Source organism: Talpa occidentalis, unplaced genomic scaffold, assembly GCF_014898055.3.
Source record: "Talpa occidentalis isolate TD23 unplaced genomic scaffold, MPIMG_talOcc4v2.1 talOcc4.2, whole genome shotgun sequence".
Taxonomy (NCBI): Eukaryota; Metazoa; Chordata; class Mammalia; order Eulipotyphla; family Talpidae; genus Talpa; species Talpa occidentalis.
The window spans coordinates 146,560,305-146,582,505 of record NW_023602073.1 but is presented as its reverse complement, the minus strand read 5'-3'; the positions used below and the strand labels follow the sequence as shown (position 1 = coordinate 146,582,505).

At 43.3% G+C, this 22,201-nt stretch overlaps 1 protein-coding gene across 2 annotated transcripts; it reads right to left on the bottom strand.

Annotated features, from left to right (window-relative positions):
• Positions 1-6,770: 6,770 nt before the first annotated feature.
• On the bottom strand, positions 6,771-15,046 carry FBXO5 (F-box protein 5). Of its 2 annotated transcripts, none has more exons than XM_037520640.2 (5): positions 14,911-15,046; positions 11,730-12,447; positions 10,184-10,274; positions 8,893-9,072; positions 6,771-7,639 (listed from the first exon to the last, which is right to left on the bottom strand). In XM_037520640.2, the coding sequence occupies exons 1-5, from the start codon at positions 15,029-15,031 to the stop codon at positions 7,388-7,390; spliced, it is 1,362 nt and encodes a 453-aa protein (XP_037376537.1). In that variant the 5' UTR covers positions 15,032-15,046; the 3' UTR covers positions 6,771-7,387. The 2 variants fall into 2 exon arrangements, with proteins under 2 accessions (XP_037376537.1, XP_037376538.1); XM_037520641.2 differs by lacking the exon at positions 14,911-15,046 and adding an exon at positions 13,538-14,183.
• Between the last annotated feature and the right edge of the window lie 7,155 nt (positions 15,047-22,201).

Here is a 22,201-nt window from a genome sequence, read left to right as displayed (position 1 = left end):
ACCCGGGCAGAGCTTTCTTTACCTCACGACAAGCCTAGAAGACTGGGGGTTATTCCCATTTCACGAAAGGGACAATGCTGATTCTTAGAGAGGAAATCGAGGAATTTCTCAGGACACAGCGTTGGTAATAGCAGAGCTAGGATCTGAACTCAGTTTGGCTTCAGAGACCGACTCTTAACCACAACACCTTAGAGTAATGAGATCAGACCATTTTAGACAAGTCCATAAAGATTCACTTAAAACGTCCGCGCAGAAGTGTGCATTGCACGGGCTTGCTGTGCCCTCTGCTGGAAGGCTCGAGAAGGGACAGAAAAGCTCAGTGCCAGGGGAAGAGAAAGCAGCAACATTCTGCTGACATTCTGGGCTCTTGAAAATTTACAAGTTGATGAAAATGGCAGGAAAATCTTCCTGGACAACACATGATTATAAAGAATAAGTCAAAGTAGCCATATGAGGCGAACCCTCACGTGCACATCTCCAGAGCAACAGGCGTGCCCAGGAATCTTGAGGCAAGATCTCAAAGAAATAGAATTACAATTTTTACTAGAAATTGTTACTTTTTTAGGATTTATTTTTATTTATTTATGCATACAAGAACTGGGGTTCAGGCCAGAGGTGGGGAGGATGAGAGGATTCACCAGAGACAGAGTGGGGAGCAGAACAGGCAGACTGACTGAAATCCACTGCTGAGGGGGGCAGCGGGGAGACAGGAGAGGTCTGCTGCGCCATGTGGGTCACTCCCTGGCCAGGGATCGAACTCATGCCGCAGTGGCTGGCTTTATAGGGCTGAAACTTAACCCCTAGGGAGGCCCCCAAAATTATTTACTGGATTATTTTAAGTAAAATAAGTATCTGTCAACATGTCCAAACACATGATCAGAAAGCTATTGAGAAGTGAATTGCCAACAGGTGATGTGGAATTGCCCACCTTGACCTAGAATTTGAAGGCTCCTGCATTCCTGGAAGATGCCTTCCTGAGGCCTTAGGGCAGCTTCTGCACTCCCTGCCCATCATAGTCCAGGCAAATGCCAGAGTAGGATAAGATGTCTTTTGTTTGCTTTCTGACCATACACTCAAGTGGTGAGAGCCAATAGGCCTTAGATGCGAGCTGACCCTTGCAGTTTGATCACTGCGGAGCATTTTATATAAATCACCAACATTTCTGGTATTTTTCCTGTGTTCAACAGCAGGGGAGGCTTGGGGTGGGGGTGTGGCGGGAAGGCTTACCCGCTCATGATCTCTCTTCTCTTCAATCCCCACATAAAAGCCAGGAGTGGGGTTCTGGGAAATCTCTAAATTTCCTCTCCGAGAATTATAAAATGGAAAGAATAACTGCCAGTCCCTCAGGCCTATGAGGACTTGCTGAGAAGAGAGACACAGGTAAATCACCCAGCCCGTAGTCTTTAGCTAAGGATTCTTCTCTCTGCCCTGACTGGCTCTCGCGGGAAGACTTTAAAAATTTGCCCACTGTTAAATAACTGTTAACTCTGTTTTTTTTTAAGATTTATTTATTTATGCATACAAGAACTGGGATACAGGCCAGCGGCGTTGGGGGTGGGAGGAATCCACCAGAGACAGAGTGGGGGGCAGAACAGGCAGACTGACTGAAATACACTGCTGCGGGGAGCAGCGGGGAGAAAGGAGAGGTCTGCTGTTGCTGTGCCATGTGGGGTTAGCTCCCTGGCCGGTGATTGAACTCATGCTGCAGTGGCTGTGAACAGCTTCAGAGTGTTGTGCTCAACCCCTTGACCACCAGGGAGGCCCCATAACTGTTCACACTATTAAACTAAAAAATGAACCTTAATAACCAGAGCAAAAAGGCATTAACAAAATAGTATTTTGCAAACTTCAAATTACAGATTCTCTGTGGCTCTCTCAAGGCTCAGGAGGAAAGGAAAAGCTTATTCCTGAAGAAGGTGAGTAGAGAAGAGTTTAAAAAATGGTTCCAGGGCCTCCCCGATGGCACAGCAGGTTAAGCACAGCTCTCTGAAGCTGTTTGCAGCATATGCAGCACAGGTTCGATTCCTGGCCGGTCAGGGAGATTCCCACATGGCGCGGCAGACCTCTCTTGTCTCACCCACTGCTCCTCTCAGAGGTGTCTTTCGTTCAGTCTGCCTGTTCTGCTCTCTGCTCTGTCTCTGGTGAATCCTCTCACCCTCCTGTGCCTCTGGCCTGTACCCCAGCTATTGTATAAATTAAAAATCAAAAAAAAAAAAAAAATGGTTCCAGCGGGTTCCACTGCTGATTAGAGGCAGAGTCCAAGTTCAGTGTCTGCCGGTTGACTCTCACACTAAGTCCACACAGTTCATTGCTTTACTCAATTCATTCACTCCAAATCAATTACGAGGCCTCAGGGACAAAGGACCTGACCTGCATTGGCAACAGCCGTGACCTAGTTTGGGAGTGAGGGTGGGGGCAGAGGTCAGATGAGGTGTGAGTTACTGCAAGAGCAAGACTGGGAGAGGCCTGAGTACAAACCCCAAGAATAGGTAATAACCGCTTGTCCTTCCTTTTCCAGCAAGTGCCCCCTGAGCTCCTCACATGAAGCTTGATTTGTTTTTAGCGGTCAAGGTTGTTCTGGCTGTCAGGGCTCTAGACATGCTCAGGGCCCCTGGCACTTACCTGTGGGGTGATCTTACCCCCACACTGTCCACCAGAAACAAGCTACAAGTCACAGCTGTAATTTCAAATGTTCTCATTGTTGCACTACAAAAGGTAAAAACAAAAAAGTAAATTTAATTTTCATTCATTTTATTTAACCCCGTATTTTATTGAACACAGTATATCCAATATGCCATTATTTCAACAAGGAGACAACACAACCATTACTCGTGACATTTTGCGTTTTTTCATGCCAAGTCTTTGCTCTCTGGTGTGACTCTTACATTTACCGGCACCTGGATCTGGATTTGGAGGAACCACATTTAAAGCCTGTGTAACCATGTGTTGCTGCGGCAGGAAACAGAGAACATCTAGACTTTGCATATAAACAACAGATAAAAATGTGAAGATAAACAAGATTAAAAGCAAATAGTTCACATCTACCTATCCTAGCTTAGCAGTACATTGTGGGTTTTTCATAATCTGACAACACAAATTGAATAGAAAAGCAGTAAGATGGTTTCCCGTATTTTTGTTGTTGTTGTTGCTGTTGTTGAGTATTTTCTTTTTTCTCATTTTTTTATTTTAACATTTATCATTTTTTACATTTTTTTTAGACAATATTTGCTTCCCCCACCCCCTCAGATTGAGCTTTTATACTTAATTTCACAGGAAGGAACACACTTAAATAGCTGGTGTTACGAGTGCGCCATCTAGTGGCTTCTTGTTTGCGTTGTTGAAGCCGAGTTTGGGGAAAAGGAAGTCCTGCCAAGCAACCCCGGCCAGATTCCGAGCTCCTTTGTAGAGGAGCTGTCCCTGCGTGCAGTGTTTTGGGCAGTCCCCAGCCCCATGGAAACGCTAAACGTAGGTGCAGGATGACGCCTTTGCTAAAGGCAAAGCCAGGCTTGAGTGCTTCATGTTAATGCAGGGCATGCTTCAGAGAAAAGTGTGAGGCTGACTCTGAGAAAAGACCGAAGGGAATGAACACATTGATATTTCAGCAGCAACACGAAAAAGTAAGTGCCCACGAGTGACAACCGAGCTACTACGGGACCACCAGTAATGGAACTAGAGTGAAAAGTTTGGTAGCTCCTCAAAAAAAAGAATTATATCTGGAATGAACCGCATGGCCCAGCAATTCCACTGCTTGGTAAACCCAACATAATGAAAAACATGTTCAGACAAATTTGTATAGAAGTTCACAGAAGTTTTTATTCCTAATAGCTCCAAAGTGGAAACAACCCAAATTCCACCAATTGTTGAATGGATAAACAAAACGTGATCGCTTCTTACGGCGGGATATCATTCGGTTAGAAAAGGGCATGAACCATTTGCTCAGGCTACATGGTGAAGGATCCTTGAACACGTTAAGAAATAAGACACAAGCGGTCATCTAGTGTATTCCATTTATATGATATGAAAATTCTAAGAATAAGGAAATCTATACAGACAAAAAATATTAGCAAGTGCCAGCCAGAAAGTGGGGGTGGTGGGTGATGAATATTTTTTAAAATCCTGCATTTTATATTTTGAAGTGGTCAATCTCATGCTACATTTTGGGCCTTAAAAGGCTCAAGACCAGCAGGTCTGAATAGTAAGAAAATTTAGAGACAGTCCTTATGTTCTATGTGTGTGCATGGATTTCTCTGCAAAGGCATAGAGACCAGAAATCTATGGGTAAGTATATTATGTAAATCTCTCAGATGATAAAGAAAAATAATGTAACACAGATGTGACATCATAATGTAAATATATATAAATGTATAATACAGTCTTAGAGGGAAGACGCAGAAGCAATATCATATATGTAAACGGGCATATCATTTGAAGCTAGACTCAAAAGTTACAGAAATACAAATGCCAAAGCAACTAGAAAAACAAATTAGTTACAGCTAATTAACTATCAAATTTGATTAAAAGGAGATAGTTGTTCCTCAATATACTTAGTGATTTTTCCACTTTGTGATAATATGGAAAATTATTCATTCACTAAAAACTATATGATATCAGACTCTTGCAAGTCACACAGCATTCATTCATCATTTTTGACTTATGATTGTTTTCTCAGGAGGTTATCCTATCATAAAGCAAGTAGAGAAAGAGAGGAAATTGGCACAAAGAACAGATGGAAAAATAAATGTTAAGATGGTAGAATCTACCCATGTCAATAGTCACATTAACTGAAAATGGTAAAATCACCCCAATTAAAAATCAGAAAGCATGGAAATGTAAAAGTCAACACTTAAGCTAGAAAAACAATACTTCAAATATAAAGAGTTAAAAGTAAATGGATGAAAGGGCTATACTAGGCAGACAATTAAAAACGACAAAAAGCTGGGGTGCTTATTTTCATATTAGACCATGTAGATTTCGGAGTGACTATATTATCAGGGATTAAAAGGGCATTTAAAAATGATAAGGGGGGTTATTTTGCCAAGAGGACATAACAATACTTTTTGTACAGCTAGTCATTTATACAGGACCTCAAAATACTTAAAGCAAAAACTGATAGACTTATGAAGATACAGACAAACCCATAATTATAGCTGGAAATTTCAATAGCAATCTCTCAATAATAGTACAAGTATATGAACATAGAAACTATGAAAAACACCATTAACCAAGTTGACACATTGGGCATTTATAAGACATTACGTTAAAGAACAGCAAAATTTATAATTTTTTTGTGAACATGAATTTTGTACCTCAATAGATCATATTCTTGGAACATAAAGGTCATTAAATTTTGAGATTCCAGTTGAAAGTATTTTCTCTGATCACATCACAAAAAAATTAGAAATCATAGCTATCTGGAAAACTCCAAATACAATTCTAAATAGCCCACAGATCAGAGGAAATAACTAAAACTTACGAATGAAAATAAAAACACTACATATGATAATTTGCCATATGATATGCCGTTCAAACAGAATTTGTATCTCTGACATGTCCCCCACAAAAGGTCAAACCAATGATTTCAGCTTCCACCTTGAGAATGTAAAGAAGAGCAAATTAAACCCAAAATGAAGAAAGTAAGAAAAAATTATATGGTAAAAGTGAAAAATCGATGCAATCAAAAACTGCTTACTTGAATGTGAGACACTTCTTCTGACTGGTCAATAAAATGAGACCATTTTACCAATATTTGAAGTGAGATGACTGAAGGGATTATAAATAGGCAGGAAACATTTGGAGGTGATGGCCATGTTTGTTACCTTAATTATGGTGATGGCGTCTTGTATGTCACAATATCGAGTTACTTTTCCTGTTGAGTCAACTTTACCTCAATAATGCGGTTTTTAAAAAACCTGTTAACATTGGTTTTACTCCTTTAAATAAAAGGCAAACCCACAAATCCACTTGTTAGATCCGCTACATGAGGCTTTTACTGAGTAATGAAGGGCAAAAGCTCTTAAGCTTTTCTGAGGTCCTGCTGAAGATGCACAAGGTCCACCCTTGTATAGTTAGAAGACTGAATTCAGTTAAAAATTTTTTAGTCTTAATTGAAATGAAAATAGATTCAACTTGAGCACTAGTAAAGATGTCCTTGTCCTGGCCTCCTGTCATTAGCAAAAAATATTCTGCAGTCTACATTTTTCATTCTTTCAAGTATCAATTGTTCTGTGGCTGTTAAGCCCATTATACAATTTAACACATCACCAACTGTGTTTTATGGTCTTGTATTGAATCATCTCAAGGTGCTTATTTTAAGTCCCAGTTCCACAACTAAGATATGGGGAGTGGACAGAAAACTACGGTCAGAGTAGTCTGGGAATCCCGTAAGGTCCCAGGGAGTGTAAGAGGCACCCAAGCCTCAGATGTATGTGGCTCTACAACTTGCTAATTCAGCTGTTTAAAGATTTTACTTATTTTTGCACAGATGACTAGGGTGTAGGCCAGAGGTACCAGGGGGTGAGAGGATTCAACGGATAGTGGGGAGCAAAACATGTGGATCTACTGAAATACACTGCTGAGGGGAGCAGTGAGCAAGACAGGCGAGGTCTGTTGATTCAAGTGGGTCAGCTCCCTGGACTAGATCTAATTAACTCAGGCGACAGGGGTGATAATGCCGATACTTAACCCCTAGGCCACCAGGGAGGCCCCTAATTCAGCTGTTTATGGGATTAAAATGTTTACCAAAATAAAAACTTCACATTATTAAACTTGTAACAATTTTATTCATAACAGGAACAAAATCTTACTTGTACACATGACAGACATACTCACATAAAAAGAGAAATATTTGTGTATGTACAAAAATATTAAAATATACAATCTTTACAAATAAGGAAACAAGGACGATTTCACAAAGAACACTTTTTTTGGTGGAAACGTACACACTGAAAAGAGGTTTTAAGACGACAAAACATTTAAATTAACAGACTCCAGAAGTTGATATTTCAATTGGCAAGGTAAATAAAATCCTCAAAAGCTATAGATGGCAAGCAAAATTTATGTTTAACACTGTCCAGGTAAAACTGTATGGTCTCCCACTGCCATAAAATTTAATGAGTTTGTTTTACCTTTTCATTACAAATAGCACACAACTAGTTTTTCTTTTTTTCTTAAGTGATACTTTCTTATTTATACTGAAAATGGTAAACTTTTTCACATTATATTGTAAAATACTTAAGAGGTAATGTATTCCATTTGCTGAGGAAACCATCTCATGTACAATATTAACTTCAACATAAAAACGAATTGCAAAAACACACTTGTTTTTAAAGTTAAAACCTACATTTTCTAACTAACCTTCATGATTAGTTACAATCGATTTCATAAGAGATCACAGTCGCCGTAAATTCTTCTTGCTTTTTTTAGTGCCAGGCAGAGGACCCATTTTATAACTGGCTTTTAGGGGTTTGCCATTCGAACAGTCTCTGTTGGTGTGATAACTACACAGACACTTTGTACAATAGTCAAATCCACAGCCTTCTCGTTTGCAGGTTGCTCGTTGTAAAAAGCAATCGAATTTTGCAGGTGAATTACAGCGAATACAGGCTTTGAGGCTTTCATTGTTTTTCAAAGTCTTGGCAACCTAGAAAGAAAATCCATGAACAAATTTTAGTAAGGACTACATGTAATTTAGTCAAGTGTACCTTCCCCAAATACATGTAGTAAAGTACTCATCATGAATGTTAATCACTACCATTGTCTAATTTAAATGCCACCCTTTCTATGAGGTCTTCCTGGCAGCATTCAAGAGTTGATTGCTCGTTTATCTTAGTTTTATCTTTAAAGCTAGAACTTACAACATTGTATAGCATTTTTTTTTAAGTTGTCATTTTCCATCTTAGATTATAAGACTATGAAGGTATCCATATTTTCTCATCTACACAGTACCCGATAGCAGAGGATCCATAAGTGCTTTTTGGATAAATGTGCACGCTCTGGTCATTGCATCACGAATATTTAAGACAGAGAACCAAATCTTTAAATATATATACAATTTATATTTATTTGCCAACATATGACAGTCAACATTTTCTTTCAAAATATACACACTTAAGATTATAATTTTCAAAATTTAACTTGCAAATTCTCACAAATGAGTAGAACTTATGATACACATTACCCAATGATCTGAAGGGAAGGAAGCCTCCAGATTCTGAAAGCTGGCATTTTTGTGCTTAGCTCTCTTCCTCAGATATTATTAAAGGCAGCAATTGCAAAATGTAGTATTGGAGTTTTATAAAAATATTTAAAACCAAGGGCCTCTTCTGGTGGCGCAGTGGTTGAGTGCTGGGCTACGGAGTTGCCCACAGCCTCTGCAGCGCCAGTTCGATCCCCGGCCACCAGGCGAGGGTTCCACATGGCGTGACAGACCTCTCCTGCCACCCGCTGCTCCCCTCAGCAGTGTATTTCGGTCCATCTGCCTGTTCTGTTCCCCACTGTGGCTCTGGTGAATTCTCTCACCCTCCCGCGCTTCTGACTATACCCAGTGCTTGTATAAATAAATAAATCTTAAAAAAAAAAAAAATCAAAACCAAGAAGGTTCTCCATTGTTTTCTTAGCTTCTAAATTAGATCACATCACTACTCAACTTTCAAAAGTGCAAAGTGGCATTTGTTACATGCAGCATAGACATTTTTATGTCCTTTCCTAGTTTTGACTGTTAAGTTATAAATGGTTTGATTTCCAACATTTCTAAAAGTAGAATAAAAAGGACAAAAAATAGATTTCCACCACTAATTCCCTAGTGGTTCTAATTAATGCCATAATTTAAAGCTCTTTTACTTCAACCCCATTCAATAAATGCTGCATATACTTGTAAGCTGATAAACAAATTACCTCAGAGAATTCATCGTGTCGACTGTAAGTAGTACCTTTCTGATCAACTGGATTGGTTAACTTTGTTCGAGCATCTTTTTTGGGGAGAGTCTGGGCTGATTCCTGAACAGAAGCTAATTTGGTTCTGCACGTAACATATTCTCTGGTTGAAGCATGTAGTGAAAACTTAGTGTTCTTTTCCTAATTAAAAAAAAAGTTTCAGTTATTCAACAGTCAAACATTTTTATTACTTTTATACATATAAAAATCAACAAGCAACTATAAACCAGAGACATTCTGCAGCAGGGAAGAAGGGAGTAGGATCAAAATAGGGGTGGGAAGTGCACATGGGACTATGGTACACAGGTGAACTGGTGGTGGGAATTTCACAGGGACTATAACTGAGATGAGAAAGCACACACTGTTAAAAAAACGAGTAACGATGTAAAAATTATTTAAAAAATTACTATTAAAAAAAGACAAATGTATAAACCTATTCCTACATCCAGTTTACCTGTACTAGTTTAAACACAGTAATACCCACCTGTTCACAAATATTTAAACCCTAATAATGAAGATACTGACAGTGTACAAAAGCATTTAAGATATCATTTATAAAACACAACAGCCAGAATAAAAAAATTCTTCCCACCACCAGTAGGTGGCAATAGTTAGGTTTCAGTGTCATCTGAGTCATGAATGGATTCAAAACCTTTCAGATTAGAAAATTTTCCTTTGAGAGCAGTTTACAAAGAAACTGAACTTGGAGAATTTAAACAATAAAGCTACAGTTAAGTACAGCACCAAAACCTAAACCTAAGCATGCCCAACTTAGACCTAAACTTTTAACCATCTGATCTAGATTCTTGGAAAAACCTCCAAAGTTTTGAGGTATTTTAAAGCAAATGAATTCCAGTCTACACTAAGAATCTTCAATAAATTGGTAATTACTGTTTATCTGGTAACTGAAAAAAAAAAACAAACAACAAAAAAAAAAAAAAAAACACACAAACAGCAACCATGATTAGCTATCAATATATGGTTAACTCTCACAATCAGAAAACTGAGTAATTAATCATCTCCTTGTTACTTTTGAATATTCTATTTCTAGGGACAGGCCAAGAAATATGACTGGTGGGATTCCTTTACCTTTGAATTTTATTTTCAATGAGTTTTAGTCAGACTGCAATGTTTTGGGAATCAAAAAAATAACCCCCATATCACCTATTAATTTTTTCTATATCTTCCTATTTCCAAAGGTAAAGAACACTAGTAGTTTATATTATAAAATGAAATCAATGCAAAGACTTACAGTAACTCTTTGTATTGCTTTATAGTACAGTTGCAATGCCCCTTTGTCATCTTCTAGAATCTTCTTCCAAGTTGTGCTCACTTTAGACACACTAGAAAAAAACCAATGAAAGCATTATAAAGAGTTAAGATGAACATATTACAGAAACATTAACAATGTGAAAATGACATTTCTACTAGCAGTGCTTCATAAGCCTGGCTCAACATCAGCATTGCCTGGGGGCGCTTGAAGATTTAAAGGGGTCCAGGTCTAGTTATTTGGGTTTAACTGGTCTAAACTGAGGTCTAGGTTCTGTTTTGCTGTTTTCCTAAAGTTGCTGATCAAGTAATGTTTAGTGCTTCCAGGGTTAAGAACCACTGCCTTGTACTTCATTTTCTTTGTGTCTGCAAACAAGTAAGAAGGAACCATTGCACTATGTGGCACCATATTAGCTCCTGGTATAAGATTGTGACAAATCAAATTAGAAAAAACTGCTATTAGTAGAAATTAATTTCAAAATCCCATTATGTTAATAAAGTAGCAAACACGAGATGTCAATTATCCCTCAAGTACCTAGTGAAAGAAAAGTCAATACTTTAATCATAGTGTAAAGTAACACTGCAAAAACCACCGTAGGGTTTTTTTCCCCAAAATGTCAAAAATGCCCAATTAAATTGAATACAATAGTCTGTATAATTACTTTTACCCTTATCGCTACCTCATCCCAATTGATTTTCATTGGTGGAACAAGCAAGAAAAGGTAGTTAGTATGTTTCTAGGAAATAATCTTTTTTTTTAATTAAGATTCTTTTTTAAGATTTATTTATTTATTTACACAAGCACTGGGTACAGCCAGAAGCACAGGAGGCTGAGAAAATTCACCAGAGCCAGAGTGGAGAGCATAACAGGCAGACTGACTACACTGCTGAGGGGAGCGGTGGGTGGCAGGAGAGGTCTGTGCGCCATGTGGGACCCTGGCCCAGTGGCCGGGGATCCAACAGAGCTGCAGAGGCTGCGGGCAGCTTCGCAACCCAGCACTCAACCGCTGCGCCACCAGGGGGCGGTGGGGAGACCCTCTAGGAAATAATCTTAAGCAGACCTGTTTGTTGGTCTCCATATTTTCTACCAGTCAAACCCGGGAGAGCTTTCCTTTGAAAATGGCTTAAGAAGAATTGAATTTATTTAAAATTTTAAGGTAATACAAGTCATAATGCCTACTGGACTTATACACTAGAACTAGGTTGTGGGTTTTAGTTAAGTCAGAGAGATGTAATTTATGTATTGGAAATTCCACAAATAAGAGCAGCAAAAATCCCAATCTAACCAAAACAGTTCTCTATCAGCATAAACACGGAATTTGAAATAAATGGATCAAACGTGTACTTTTAAGTTATCCTTATTTCATTTTAGTTGCACACAGGTAGTAAAATACCAGCCATCAGGCAAATGCTGTAACTTCAAACAACAGTACAAAAGACTACTCCACTAAGTCTTTGCATGAGTGATGGTGCTCACCCATCTAAAAGGTTCAGGATTCTAAGAATACACTCAAGGCAGTAATACTTACTTGATTAAGTCCATATCACTGAGCTGGGCTAAAACAGTTTTTAAGAGATGTCTGAGTCCCCTTCCAAAGAGTTCACTGAGAATATCTACACATTCTAGGCCCATTTTCCTGCCAATTATATTCTGTAGTCTAAAATTTCCACTGGATATAAATTCCTTCAACTTTTCTCGATCTATTTTAGGATTTCGTTTTGTATTCTTTTTTAATGTTGAACAAACCACTTTTGCAAAATGAAGAGCTGGCATCAAGTTTTTGTTGGGATATTGGCATGGGCTTTGAGTCTGTAGCAGGCAAAATTGTGGACTGTCACTGAAATTTTCCTCCAGGGGAAGGATGCCCTGTTCATGTTCATGGAGGCCATTTTGTTGAGAAAATGAAGAATAGCCACTATCTTCACAGGGTCCACTGGTCTCCAGTTCTTCTATTTCATTTGAGCTGTTAAATGTTTGCTGTACATGTTGATTTTCCTTGTTATGTAGGGGCTTGCTCTCATTGTCAAGGTCTACAGTTCTGGTGCTCACAATGGGTGACCCGATATCTGATAACCTTTCATAGTCTTTAATGCAGTCTTTGTAAGAACCTTCCAAATATGCAGGAGTGTAAGAACCTGGTTTTCCACTGTCATCAGGCTTTACCAGTTTAAGTCCAGAATGTACACGGTTACAGTTAAAATCACACTTCATTTTGACAGAAAGCGTGGGATTTTCTTCTTTACAACCTACAAAAAGAACATTATCTACTTAATAACAAAATTCCTACATATATATGAGCATGTATATTAAGACACACTTCTATATCAATTTATAGTTTTATGAACTTGTATTTCAGCATATTAGCTTGTTGCTCAAACTGTTTCAACTTTCACTATTATAAATTGAGGGATTCGGAGCAGAGAAGACATTTGGACATTTTAAAATGATCATTGGCAGCTGTGGAGAATGGATGGTGGGAAGGTGCTAGTGGAAGCAGGGAGGTTAGGCTAGCTAAGCGTCACAGGAGTCCCTACTGCTGAGTACCTGACAAGGAAATGACTACAGTGGATATAAAGGTAATTGGTCATTTAGAGGGTAAGTCAACAGAGCTTGCTAACTTATTAGATGTGGGTGAAGGTAAGTGTAGTGAAAAATACGCACAGGGGTCAAAGGGTCCACTTTCTAGTAGACTAGATGATGTCTAGTCCATGCGACTACTTGTATAGTTTGCATGTTCTGTCCAAGTCTGCCATGAGTTTTCTCCAGGTGACCCCAATTTCCTTCCCCTTCCCAAAGATGTGCATCTGCTAGGTTTATCGGCATGCCTAGATTGTACCAGTTTGAGTGAGTTGACAGAGCCGAGTGCGAGCACACGCATGGGAGAGCACCCTAGGCTGGAAGGGTCTTATGTCCAGCATTGTTGGTTCCCCTCTTGAGTCCTGAGCTAGTAGGCCCCAGCTCTGCAATACTGAACTGGAATAAGTGGGGTGGAAAATGAATGAATACAAATTATTGCTTCATGCTAGAAATAGTTGAGGTCTTTATTTTAGCAGTTTTTGTGACTGGAAATAAGCTACATAGGAACTCACCTCTAGTTTCTACCAATTAATCTATGGTAAAATTGGTTTCACTATTAAGTCATTTTGCTTTGTATAGGCAATTGTGAACATTTTTTAAAAAATAGATACATTCCACACCGAGAATATTACATATTTTCCCTAAAAATCGAATCCAAGTACAAATGAAAATTGTTTTCCAGGCTTCTAACTAGCTTTGAGGCCTTGGAATGTTCTATTAGTCTTTCATTTTCTCTAAAATAGAGATACTAATATCTACCTCATAGAGTGGTCAAGACTCAAGAGACTGCATTTGTAACACCTCTCACTCGCCACCTCCCTGTCCATCATAAAAGTGGAATTCTAGTTAACTGTACCAAGTTTGATGGTCCAATGAATTTTCCAAATAGATCTGACCCTGCATATAAAACAAAGAACCAAAGTTGAATACAGTGCTTAAAAGATCTTCACAGCTACTACAATACTAACTAGTTAAGCCCTACCATCCCTAATGTCTGTGCAACCACCATGTGCCCAAAGGCAGGCAGGGCTGTTTCTGAACTCAAGCATGGAAGAGGCGCGAGGCTTGCAGCCACTCTCTGAAAGGACATTTTACCCAAAAAAACACAAAACTGGTTTGATAAATGGATTTCATGTTCTCCAATTTGCATATGGGGAAAAAAAAGCCCTCACGGAGGTGGCAGCCATGAGGATGAGGCTGGAGGACTGAATGAAAGGCCCCATCTTAAAGTCACCGGCTGCGGCTTCCCAGGATCTTGGGGAACACCCGCCTTTGGGGGTGGGGGGCAGGTTCTCCTGCTCGAGTCTCGTCCTTCTAAAGAAAGGGGCCCCTTCCAGCGATCACCAAACGTCCCAACATCGAGTTGCTCATCTTGCGAGTTTCTGGCAATCCCCAGGACCCCCTGGCCGCGTCCCCAGGGAGCGGCGAGCGGGGGAGCGCGGTTCCCGGGGCGCCCGTCCCTCACCCCGGGGCTGGGGTCGGGCGCCCGGAGAACCCCTTGGGCGCTGCTGAGCCGACCCGCGGGTGCCGCCGCGGCCTTCCCGCGCCCCGAGCCCCGGGCAGCGGGGAGACGAGCCTCTCCCGCCGGGGCGTCCGCGGCCCGGGGCGAGGGTCCCCGTTTGGCGGGAGCGGGCGCCGCGGGGTCGGCCGGGCGCGCCGCGCGGGAGGCGGGAGGCAGGGCCGGCCTCTCCCGCGCCGCCGCCGGCCCGGGCGCCGACCGGGGGTCGCTCCGGCCGAGGCTGCGGGGCCGCTCCGGAAGCGGGGCGCGGGGGGGGGACCCCAGGACGGCCCGCGCCGCCGGCCGGGCTGTCAGAGGCGCAGCCCGGGTGGGGGAGGGGAGGCCTTTGGCGCCCATTCCCGCGGGGCGGGGTGGGGGGCCCGGCGCGCGGGGGGCGCCCCAGGACGCCAGGCCCGCGCCCCGGGGCCCGGCCCTCTGAGCCCGCCGTCCCGCCTCAGCCTCTCGGGGTCCCCCGCCCCGCACCCCAGCTTCTCTCTCCCGGCCCCGACGCCCCCCGCCGCCCGCCCGCCACCCCGCACGGGCCCGCGCGCCCGGGCGGCGGTGGGGCTCGGCTCGCGGGCCCCGCGGCCCCCCGCGCCCCCCTCAGCGCGCCCCTCGAGCCCCCCTCACTCACCTTCCGAGGGGCGCGGGCGCGCGGCGGCTGTCAGGGCGCGGGGGCGGCGCGGGCGGGCGCGGGAGCAGGAGCAGGAGCAGGAGCAAGGCCGTGAGGAGCAGCTGCAGGGGGGGCGGCTCATGCCAGTGGAAGTGGGGTGCACCTCAGGTGGGGGCCCGCCGCCGCTCACGCCCGCCGGCGGCCCTTGCGAGAGCGGTAGCGGCTAAAAGGCGCCAGCTGGTACTTTTAAAATCTTTGAATTTGGTGCCCAAGTCCGCTCGGCCCAATGGGACGCGCCGCTCTCACGCGCGCTCCAATGGGAAGGCGCCGGGCGGGGACTCCCTCAGCCCAGGCCAATGGGAGGCGGCCCAGGGCGGGGCCGAGCGCGAGGTCCCGCCCCCTCGCGGTGGCCGGCGCCGCGCGTCCGCAAAGACGCGGCGGCGCGGGGGGGCCGGGGGCGGGGCCTCGCAGCGCGGGGAGCCGCGGCCGGGCCGCACGTGGAGGGAGCCTACCGCGCCTGCGCGCACGCGCCAAGCGTCCGTCCCGCGTCCGGGCGGCCGGCCTCCGGCGACTCCTGGCTCCATCCTGAGGCAGCTCCGGCGTCCGCTCGACGATCTCCGGCGGGTATGAAGAGCAGCCGACTCTCTCCGAGCTCCTCGCAGGTGGCACTTTGGTGAGCGGCGACTCTGGCCGCCGGGGAATCGAAACTCTCCGGAAGACGCGCCCTCCCCCAGCCCCACTGAGCCCGCCTCTCTGGGATTTAGGCGCGCTCCGCTCTCCGCCCCGCCCCTTTCCGGCCGCTGCTTGTGCGCAGGCGCTCGAGGCGGGCGGGGGCCGCGGAGTTGGCGGGTTGGCGCGTGCGCACTGGGGTCCCGCCGGCTCGCGGGGAGGGGCGGGGCGGGGCGGGACCGCGCAAGGCGGGGACCCCGCGGCGGTGCGTGGCGGGAGGCGCGAGGGCGGGAGGCGTCGCCTGACTCCGAGTGAAAGGCGGTGTTTCTCCAGCCAGCAGTGCTTTGTCCGCGTGTTAAGTTTATTAAACTTGCAGCGACGACTTCTTGGGCTTTTGCTTCTCTGGCTTAGGGCCGGTTGCAGGAGCCGGTCGCCCTCCAGGGGGCTCGAGCGCCTGGAGTCCTGCCCTGGCGCGTCTGGGCCTCGAACCCGGGGCCTCTGGCCAAGGGGACGATTTTCCAGGGATGACAGGACCGGGTGGAAGTTCTGGTGGTTCAGTCTTTGACCACAAACTGTACCGTGTTTCTGGTCCTGCTTAATTTTAAGCTCTTTGAATGAATGTGGACCGAGCTGCTAGCGGGGGCTGCCCTGAGCTCAGCTCTTTTCCTCAGCCCGGTGAGGCCACAGCATGCAAGTTTCAGAAACTTTATTCCTTCCTTTTACAGTTTCCCTTCTCTTGCTTTCTGCAGCCATGAAAGAGTTAATACTAGGCTTATAGTAAATGCTCAGTTAAATTGGTAAATGCTGTGTGAAGCACAGATGGGATTAGGATGAATCCTGCTGCCCTGGGGAATATCGTCCTTATGCAAATCTATAGTTAGTTCATCATGGGTTTTTTGCATTGATTTTTTTTTTTTACGATTTATTTATTTATTTATACAAGCACTGGGTACAGTCAGAAGCGCAGCAAGGTGAGAGAATTCACCTGAGCCAGAGCGGGGAGCAGAACAGGCAGACTGATTGAAATACACTGCTGAGGGGAGCAGCGGGCGGCAGGAGAGGTCTGCGCGCCATGTGGGACCCTCGCCGGCCGGCTGGGGATCGAACCCGCGCTGCAGAGGCTGTGGGCAGCTTCGCAGCCCAGCGCTCAACTGCTGCGCCACCAGGGAGGCCCTGCATTACATTTTTGAGACTGTTTCATTATTTTTCTTCGTTATCGAAATTTTTGCCGTCCTCTTAAATTTTGCACCTGAGTCCTGTGTCTCACCTGCATGATCCCGGTGTTAGATCTTGGAGCTACAGGGTTGACAGTCCAGTGGTGCTCCTTCGGGGAGTTTACCTAATGAGACATATACATTGACAATGAACAATTTCAGTAGGCAAAAGAGAAATAGAACACAAAGTAGAGGATGGGCTGCAAGGGCAATTGGCTAATGACTTCAGGTGGTGAGGAAGGTTTTCTGGGGCTTTGACCAAGATCAGAATGTTGAACTAGCAAGGCAAGTATCTGCATAAGCAAAGGGAAGAGATGTTTCCATATGCATGACTTGTTCCCTGGGATAGAAAGAAATCTAGAGAATTTAGAGCAAGGAAGACTGGGAGATTAGGTCAGAGAGGTAGTAGTACTTCGTATGTTTACTTGTAGAGAGTTTAGAGTTCCATGGCAAGGGACTGATTTGTTGAAGGAATATTTAAAACTGTATTTTTTTATCTTTTAGGCACTTTGTAAATGTTAGCCTTCTCAAAATAATCTTAGCATTATTTTCATTTTGTGACTGTGCTTAGAAGTCTGAATCAATTCCCACAGAACTGCACAGCTGGTTGTCAAAAATTCCAACCCCAGTCATCAGAGTAAGTCCAGGAATTCCTTATATAACACAGTCCTCTGTGTTATACTAAGGAGTAGTATTTGCCGGAGACCTGTTTTACAGGACATCTTTATATTGCTTCCCTGGGGAATATAGTCCTTATGCAAATCTATAATTAGGCTCTTCTCTATTCATCTCTTTTTTTCAGAGGCGGAGAAGTAAATAAAATTTGATGGGAGGAGGGCTTCTCTTTAAATTAATTTAGCACCTAAATTGTAAGCATGGCTTAAAAAGTATTCCCCAGCAGGTTTTTTTTTTTTTCCTTACAGAAAAAGACTAAGGTATATAATTGGAAAAACCAAAATTAGTGTCATAATAGGTTTTATTGCACAGTGGAAGAGTTTGTCAGTTTTTTTTTTCCAGTTTATTTGGTTGTATACTAATGATTTTTAATTAATTGACCTTTAATTGATTATGAGGAAATATTCTTGACTACTAACTTACTTTGTATGTTGATGAGCACCTGTTAATTTCATTTTCAGTGAGAAACCAAAGGGGCCATTCTGAATTTTCCTAGATGTCAACAGATGTATATATACCTCCTTCTTTCAGTATCAGTTAAAATTGTCCGGTTTTAAGGTACAAAATGACAGAGAATTGCCCTCATTGTTTCAACATACTCTTTGCAAGCTATTGTAGGGTATATGGAAATCATTGGCACATGGCACAAGCCTTGGAACCTAGGCCTGTCATGTAACAGACATAGAAGATGTGCACTAATTTTTGGATAAAAGCATCATGGGTCATTAGGGAAGGAAAGAAGGTGTGTAAAAATACGGCTGTAATGGAACATAGGAGGATTTAAATACATCTAGTTATAGTGGGGATTTTTACAGAGCAGGAGTTACTTCTATATGCCCAGATAAGGTAGTGTATTACCTGTTGGACAGGGTTTCTCAACATCAGCACTACTGACATTTTGGGTCGGATACTTCCTTGTCATGGGAGCTGCCCTGTGCATTGTAGGGTGTTTAGCAGCATCCTTAGAGTTAAGCCTTCTATGGCAGAAGCAACAAAATGAGGAAAAGCTTAAATGCAGGTGTGTTTACTAGGAAAAATGAATTTGATGTGACATAAGGATATATCATAGGCACATTTAGGAGCTGAAATTTTGTTTTGGAGGCAGTTGTGACCTATGAAGTTATTGAGCAAAGGCGTGATAAGATCAGTCTTGCTCTTCAGGAAGAGTAACCTGGTGGGTATTTATGTACCCCAAGTTAGAGAGCAGATACAGAGGAAGCAGGGACAACTCGGGATTATTAAAATAGTCTAGAGAGAAGTAATTCTGGGCAGGAGTTGTAATGGACTTGCAGAGAATAGTGTTTAGAAGGAGAGTAGGATTTAGAAACAAATTGCATGTGAGGAAGAGGAATCAATGATTCCTTCATTTTAAATTTCAGAGGGAGAATGGTAGCATTAAACATCTGTTTATGCATCTTCCAATTTTTGTTCTAGCTGTGAGTTTTTAAGATTAACAGGTGGTGTGGGCCATTTTGAATTCAGTTTTGGTTCCTTGTGAACAATACACAAGATTTCTAGACAAATACTTTAAATACAACTGCCTATTAGAGATCTATTAAGTGCCTTCTATACCACATCAGATAATGTAGAGACAAGAACAGAGGAAGCAAGTCTGTTAATGAGATAATGTGGAAGTCTAGCAACACACGTTTAGTCCATTTATTGGCCCACCTTTCCGTATTTCCTCAGTATGCACACAAACCTGAGATAGGAGTAGACCTCTGAGTTTATTACCTTGCCATAAATGTTGTTACACAGGTATTGTAAAGTAGTACAGAATGGCTTGAAGAGCAGTTAATCCTGCAAAGGGGTTAAGGTGTCCTTTAGGGTGTACCTTGAAATCTGCCTGCAGAGGTAAGTGGAAGGTGTTTTCTAGGCAGAGAGGGCAGCATAAGCAAAGGCAGGTAGGAGTGATACTACAGTTTATAATTAAGACAGCAGGGTAGATGCATTGTTTATGCAAATTGCTACAATCTTTGAAGGCCCTTAAAATTTAGACTTAGGGGTTTCATGCCAAAATCATGTCGCTCTACCCTTATCTTTTCTTGCATTCCAAACATTCCATTTGATCACCTGGAATAACTAATTTAGACTAGTGAATGAAGTAGGAGTCAGCTTTAATTCACAGAGCAGAACTTGTCAATTACACCGCCTGTGTTTCTAATACACAATATGTAGCTTAAATTTGTGGTGTTAAAGTTATCTCAGTGTTACGATTTTTTAAAAAAATTGATCAAAGGCTGTTTCCCAATGTCAGTATCACTCTCTCACCTTTTCCCATGGGGCAGGCAGAGCAGAGCAGGATTGTGGGAGAATAATTTTTCATAGATCTCCTTTATTTACTGAAGGAAATCCAACACGGGAGATGTGTGACAATCTCAGTCCAACTTTAACCTGTAAATCAGTCCCTTTATTTTACACAGAAACCAAAAGAATCAAGAGAAAAGTGATAAAACTGTGGGATACGCCCGCATTGGGCCTTAACGCCTATACTACATGATAAGGCGGGCGAATGTGGCGCTGTGCTGTGGAGTTGCTCCCATCACCGAGAGCTGCTCGGGAAGGCGGAATATTACAGGGCTAGGGATGCCCTTCACATTACAATGCTCTGATATATTTGGTAACCTTTGACATTAAATTCTAACCTGTCTTTCATGATTTTTCTACAACACCATTTAAAGGAATGAGAATAAATTGTCAATATAAAATTACTCTTAAAATCAGCACAAGCGGGGACTATAAAAGAAACTTTACAAGGAAAAATTGACTTAAGAGGAGACAGATGACCTGCTGCTAGTTTTTTTTTTTTTTAAAGATTTATTTATTTATGTATATAAGAGCTGGGTGTGGTACAGGCCAGAGATGCGGGAAGGTGAGTGGACCCACCTTAGATAGAGTGGGGAACAGAACAGGTGGAATGACCGAAAAACACACTGCTGAGGGGAGCAGCGGGCGAGTAAGGAGAGGTCTGCTTCACCATGTGGGTTTCTCTCTGGCCGGCCAGGGATCAACTTGTGCTGCAGAGGCTGTGGATTGCTTCATAGTGCGGTGCTTAACCCCTTGTGCTACCTGGGAGGCCCAACCTGCTCTGCTGCTGGTTTTAAATTTACATAGCACAGGTGCTCAAAAGAATTCAGACTAGTGTGGAAAAGGTGTGCCAATTTGGGGCATTAAGTATCATCTCCTAATTCTTTAACATTTTGTTACATAACCTTAAGAGTTAGTAAAATTGTTTTTCTGGAAATCCTACCTTGTTATGTCTATAAATTTAACATTTATTCATTATCATGTAGAGCTTTTCTCCTCATTGTAGAGTCCTTAGTTTACCTCGTTTTAAAATCCTTGAACCAGTATTTCTAGCTTTTCTCACTTTACCTGATAGCAGACTTGCCCTGTTTTGGTTTTTTTTTTTTTGGGGGGGGGTGGGGGGTCAGTAGATTTAACTCCCACTCCTTGAACACTCGCCAGGGGAGAACCAGGGGTTGGTATTTCTTTATCAAGCACATATTCTAACATTTACTCTTTTAATCTGTGCAGCCTCACCGAGACATTCCTGGGCTTTTCCTTCCTTCTCAGGCCCCAAATCTCAACTCATTTCCTCAGAGTGGAAAAGAGCTATCCATAAACAGGATTCCCTTGGAAAAGGAGCAACTTTTCAATCTTTCAAGACAAAGATTCACAGACTGTTCTGATTTAGCTTTAATCTCACTTTCAATAAATTCTCAATGCACAAAGGTGAATTTATTATTCTCATTTCTGACCTCCCCCCCCCCCCCCCCCCCAGCAAAGCCCATGGGAGCATTGCAACCTGACTTAGTGTATATTTTAACGCAAAAATGCTCAATCACAGGAAGAGGAGGTGGAAAGGAAGTATGCAAAGCCTTAAGTCTTAAACTCTAACGTCCACTATGAAGGAAATACTTGAGGAGCAAGCTCCAGGACACCGTAATAGCCGGCTATCTGATGGAAACTCATGCAGTGTTATAAACAGGAGTGGTGGGTGGGGTGGCGGCAAGGCAGTTCTAGATTAAGAGACTGAAGCAATATAACCGCCAAATTCCATGTGTGTTGCTTGGCTGGTTGTGGTTTGAAGAAGCCAGTTAGAATGAAAATTTTAGTAATTCAATATTTGATGATATTAGAGAATTATCAGTTTTGTTAAGTGTGAGGATAGTGTAGAATTAAAGTGTCTTTTTAGGGCCTACCTGGTGGTGCAAGGGGTTAACCACTGCGCTGTGAAGCAATCTGCAGCCTCTGCAGCACAAGTTCGATCCCTGGGCCAGCTGGGGAGAAACCCACATGGCGAAGCAGACTTCTCCTGTCTCCCCGCTGCTCCCCTCAGCAGTGTATTTCAGTCAGTCTGCCTGTTCTGCTCCCCACTCTGTCTCTGGTGAATCTTCTCACCCCCCCCCCCCCCCGGAATCTCTGGCCTGTACTCCAGCTCTTGTATGCATAAATAAATCAATCTTTAAAAAAAAAGTGTCTTTTTAAAATGCAACCGAGCCTCCCTTTCTCTGGCATACTCTTGTGGTCTCACCTCTCCTGTAGTCACTCCTCTCTTAGCAGTGACACCGCCCCTATATCCCTGGCCTCTAGGCTCAGGTGTGCACATGCCCACACCCATACTCTAGGTGCCCACAACCAGGCAAGAGTGCCCCACTCCCACACCCTCAAGAACCTTCTCCAGGGCCTCCCCGGTGGCGCAGCGGTTGAGCGCTGGGTTGCGAAGCTGCCCGCAGCCTCTGCAGCGCCGG

Coding starts and splice junctions, on each gene's coding strand:
- FBXO5 (XM_037520640.2), bottom strand. CDS start 15,031: ATGAGCCGCCCCCCCTGCAGCTGCTCCTCACGGCCTTGCTCCTGCTCC. Junction 9,073..10,183: donor AAGCAATACAAAGAGTTACT/GTAAGTCTTTGC, acceptor TTTTTTAATTAG/GAAAAGAACACTAAGTTTTC. Junction 7,640..8,892: donor GACACGATGAATTCTCTGAG/GTAATTTGTTTA, acceptor TTTTCTTTCTAG/GTTGCCAAGACTTTGAAAAA.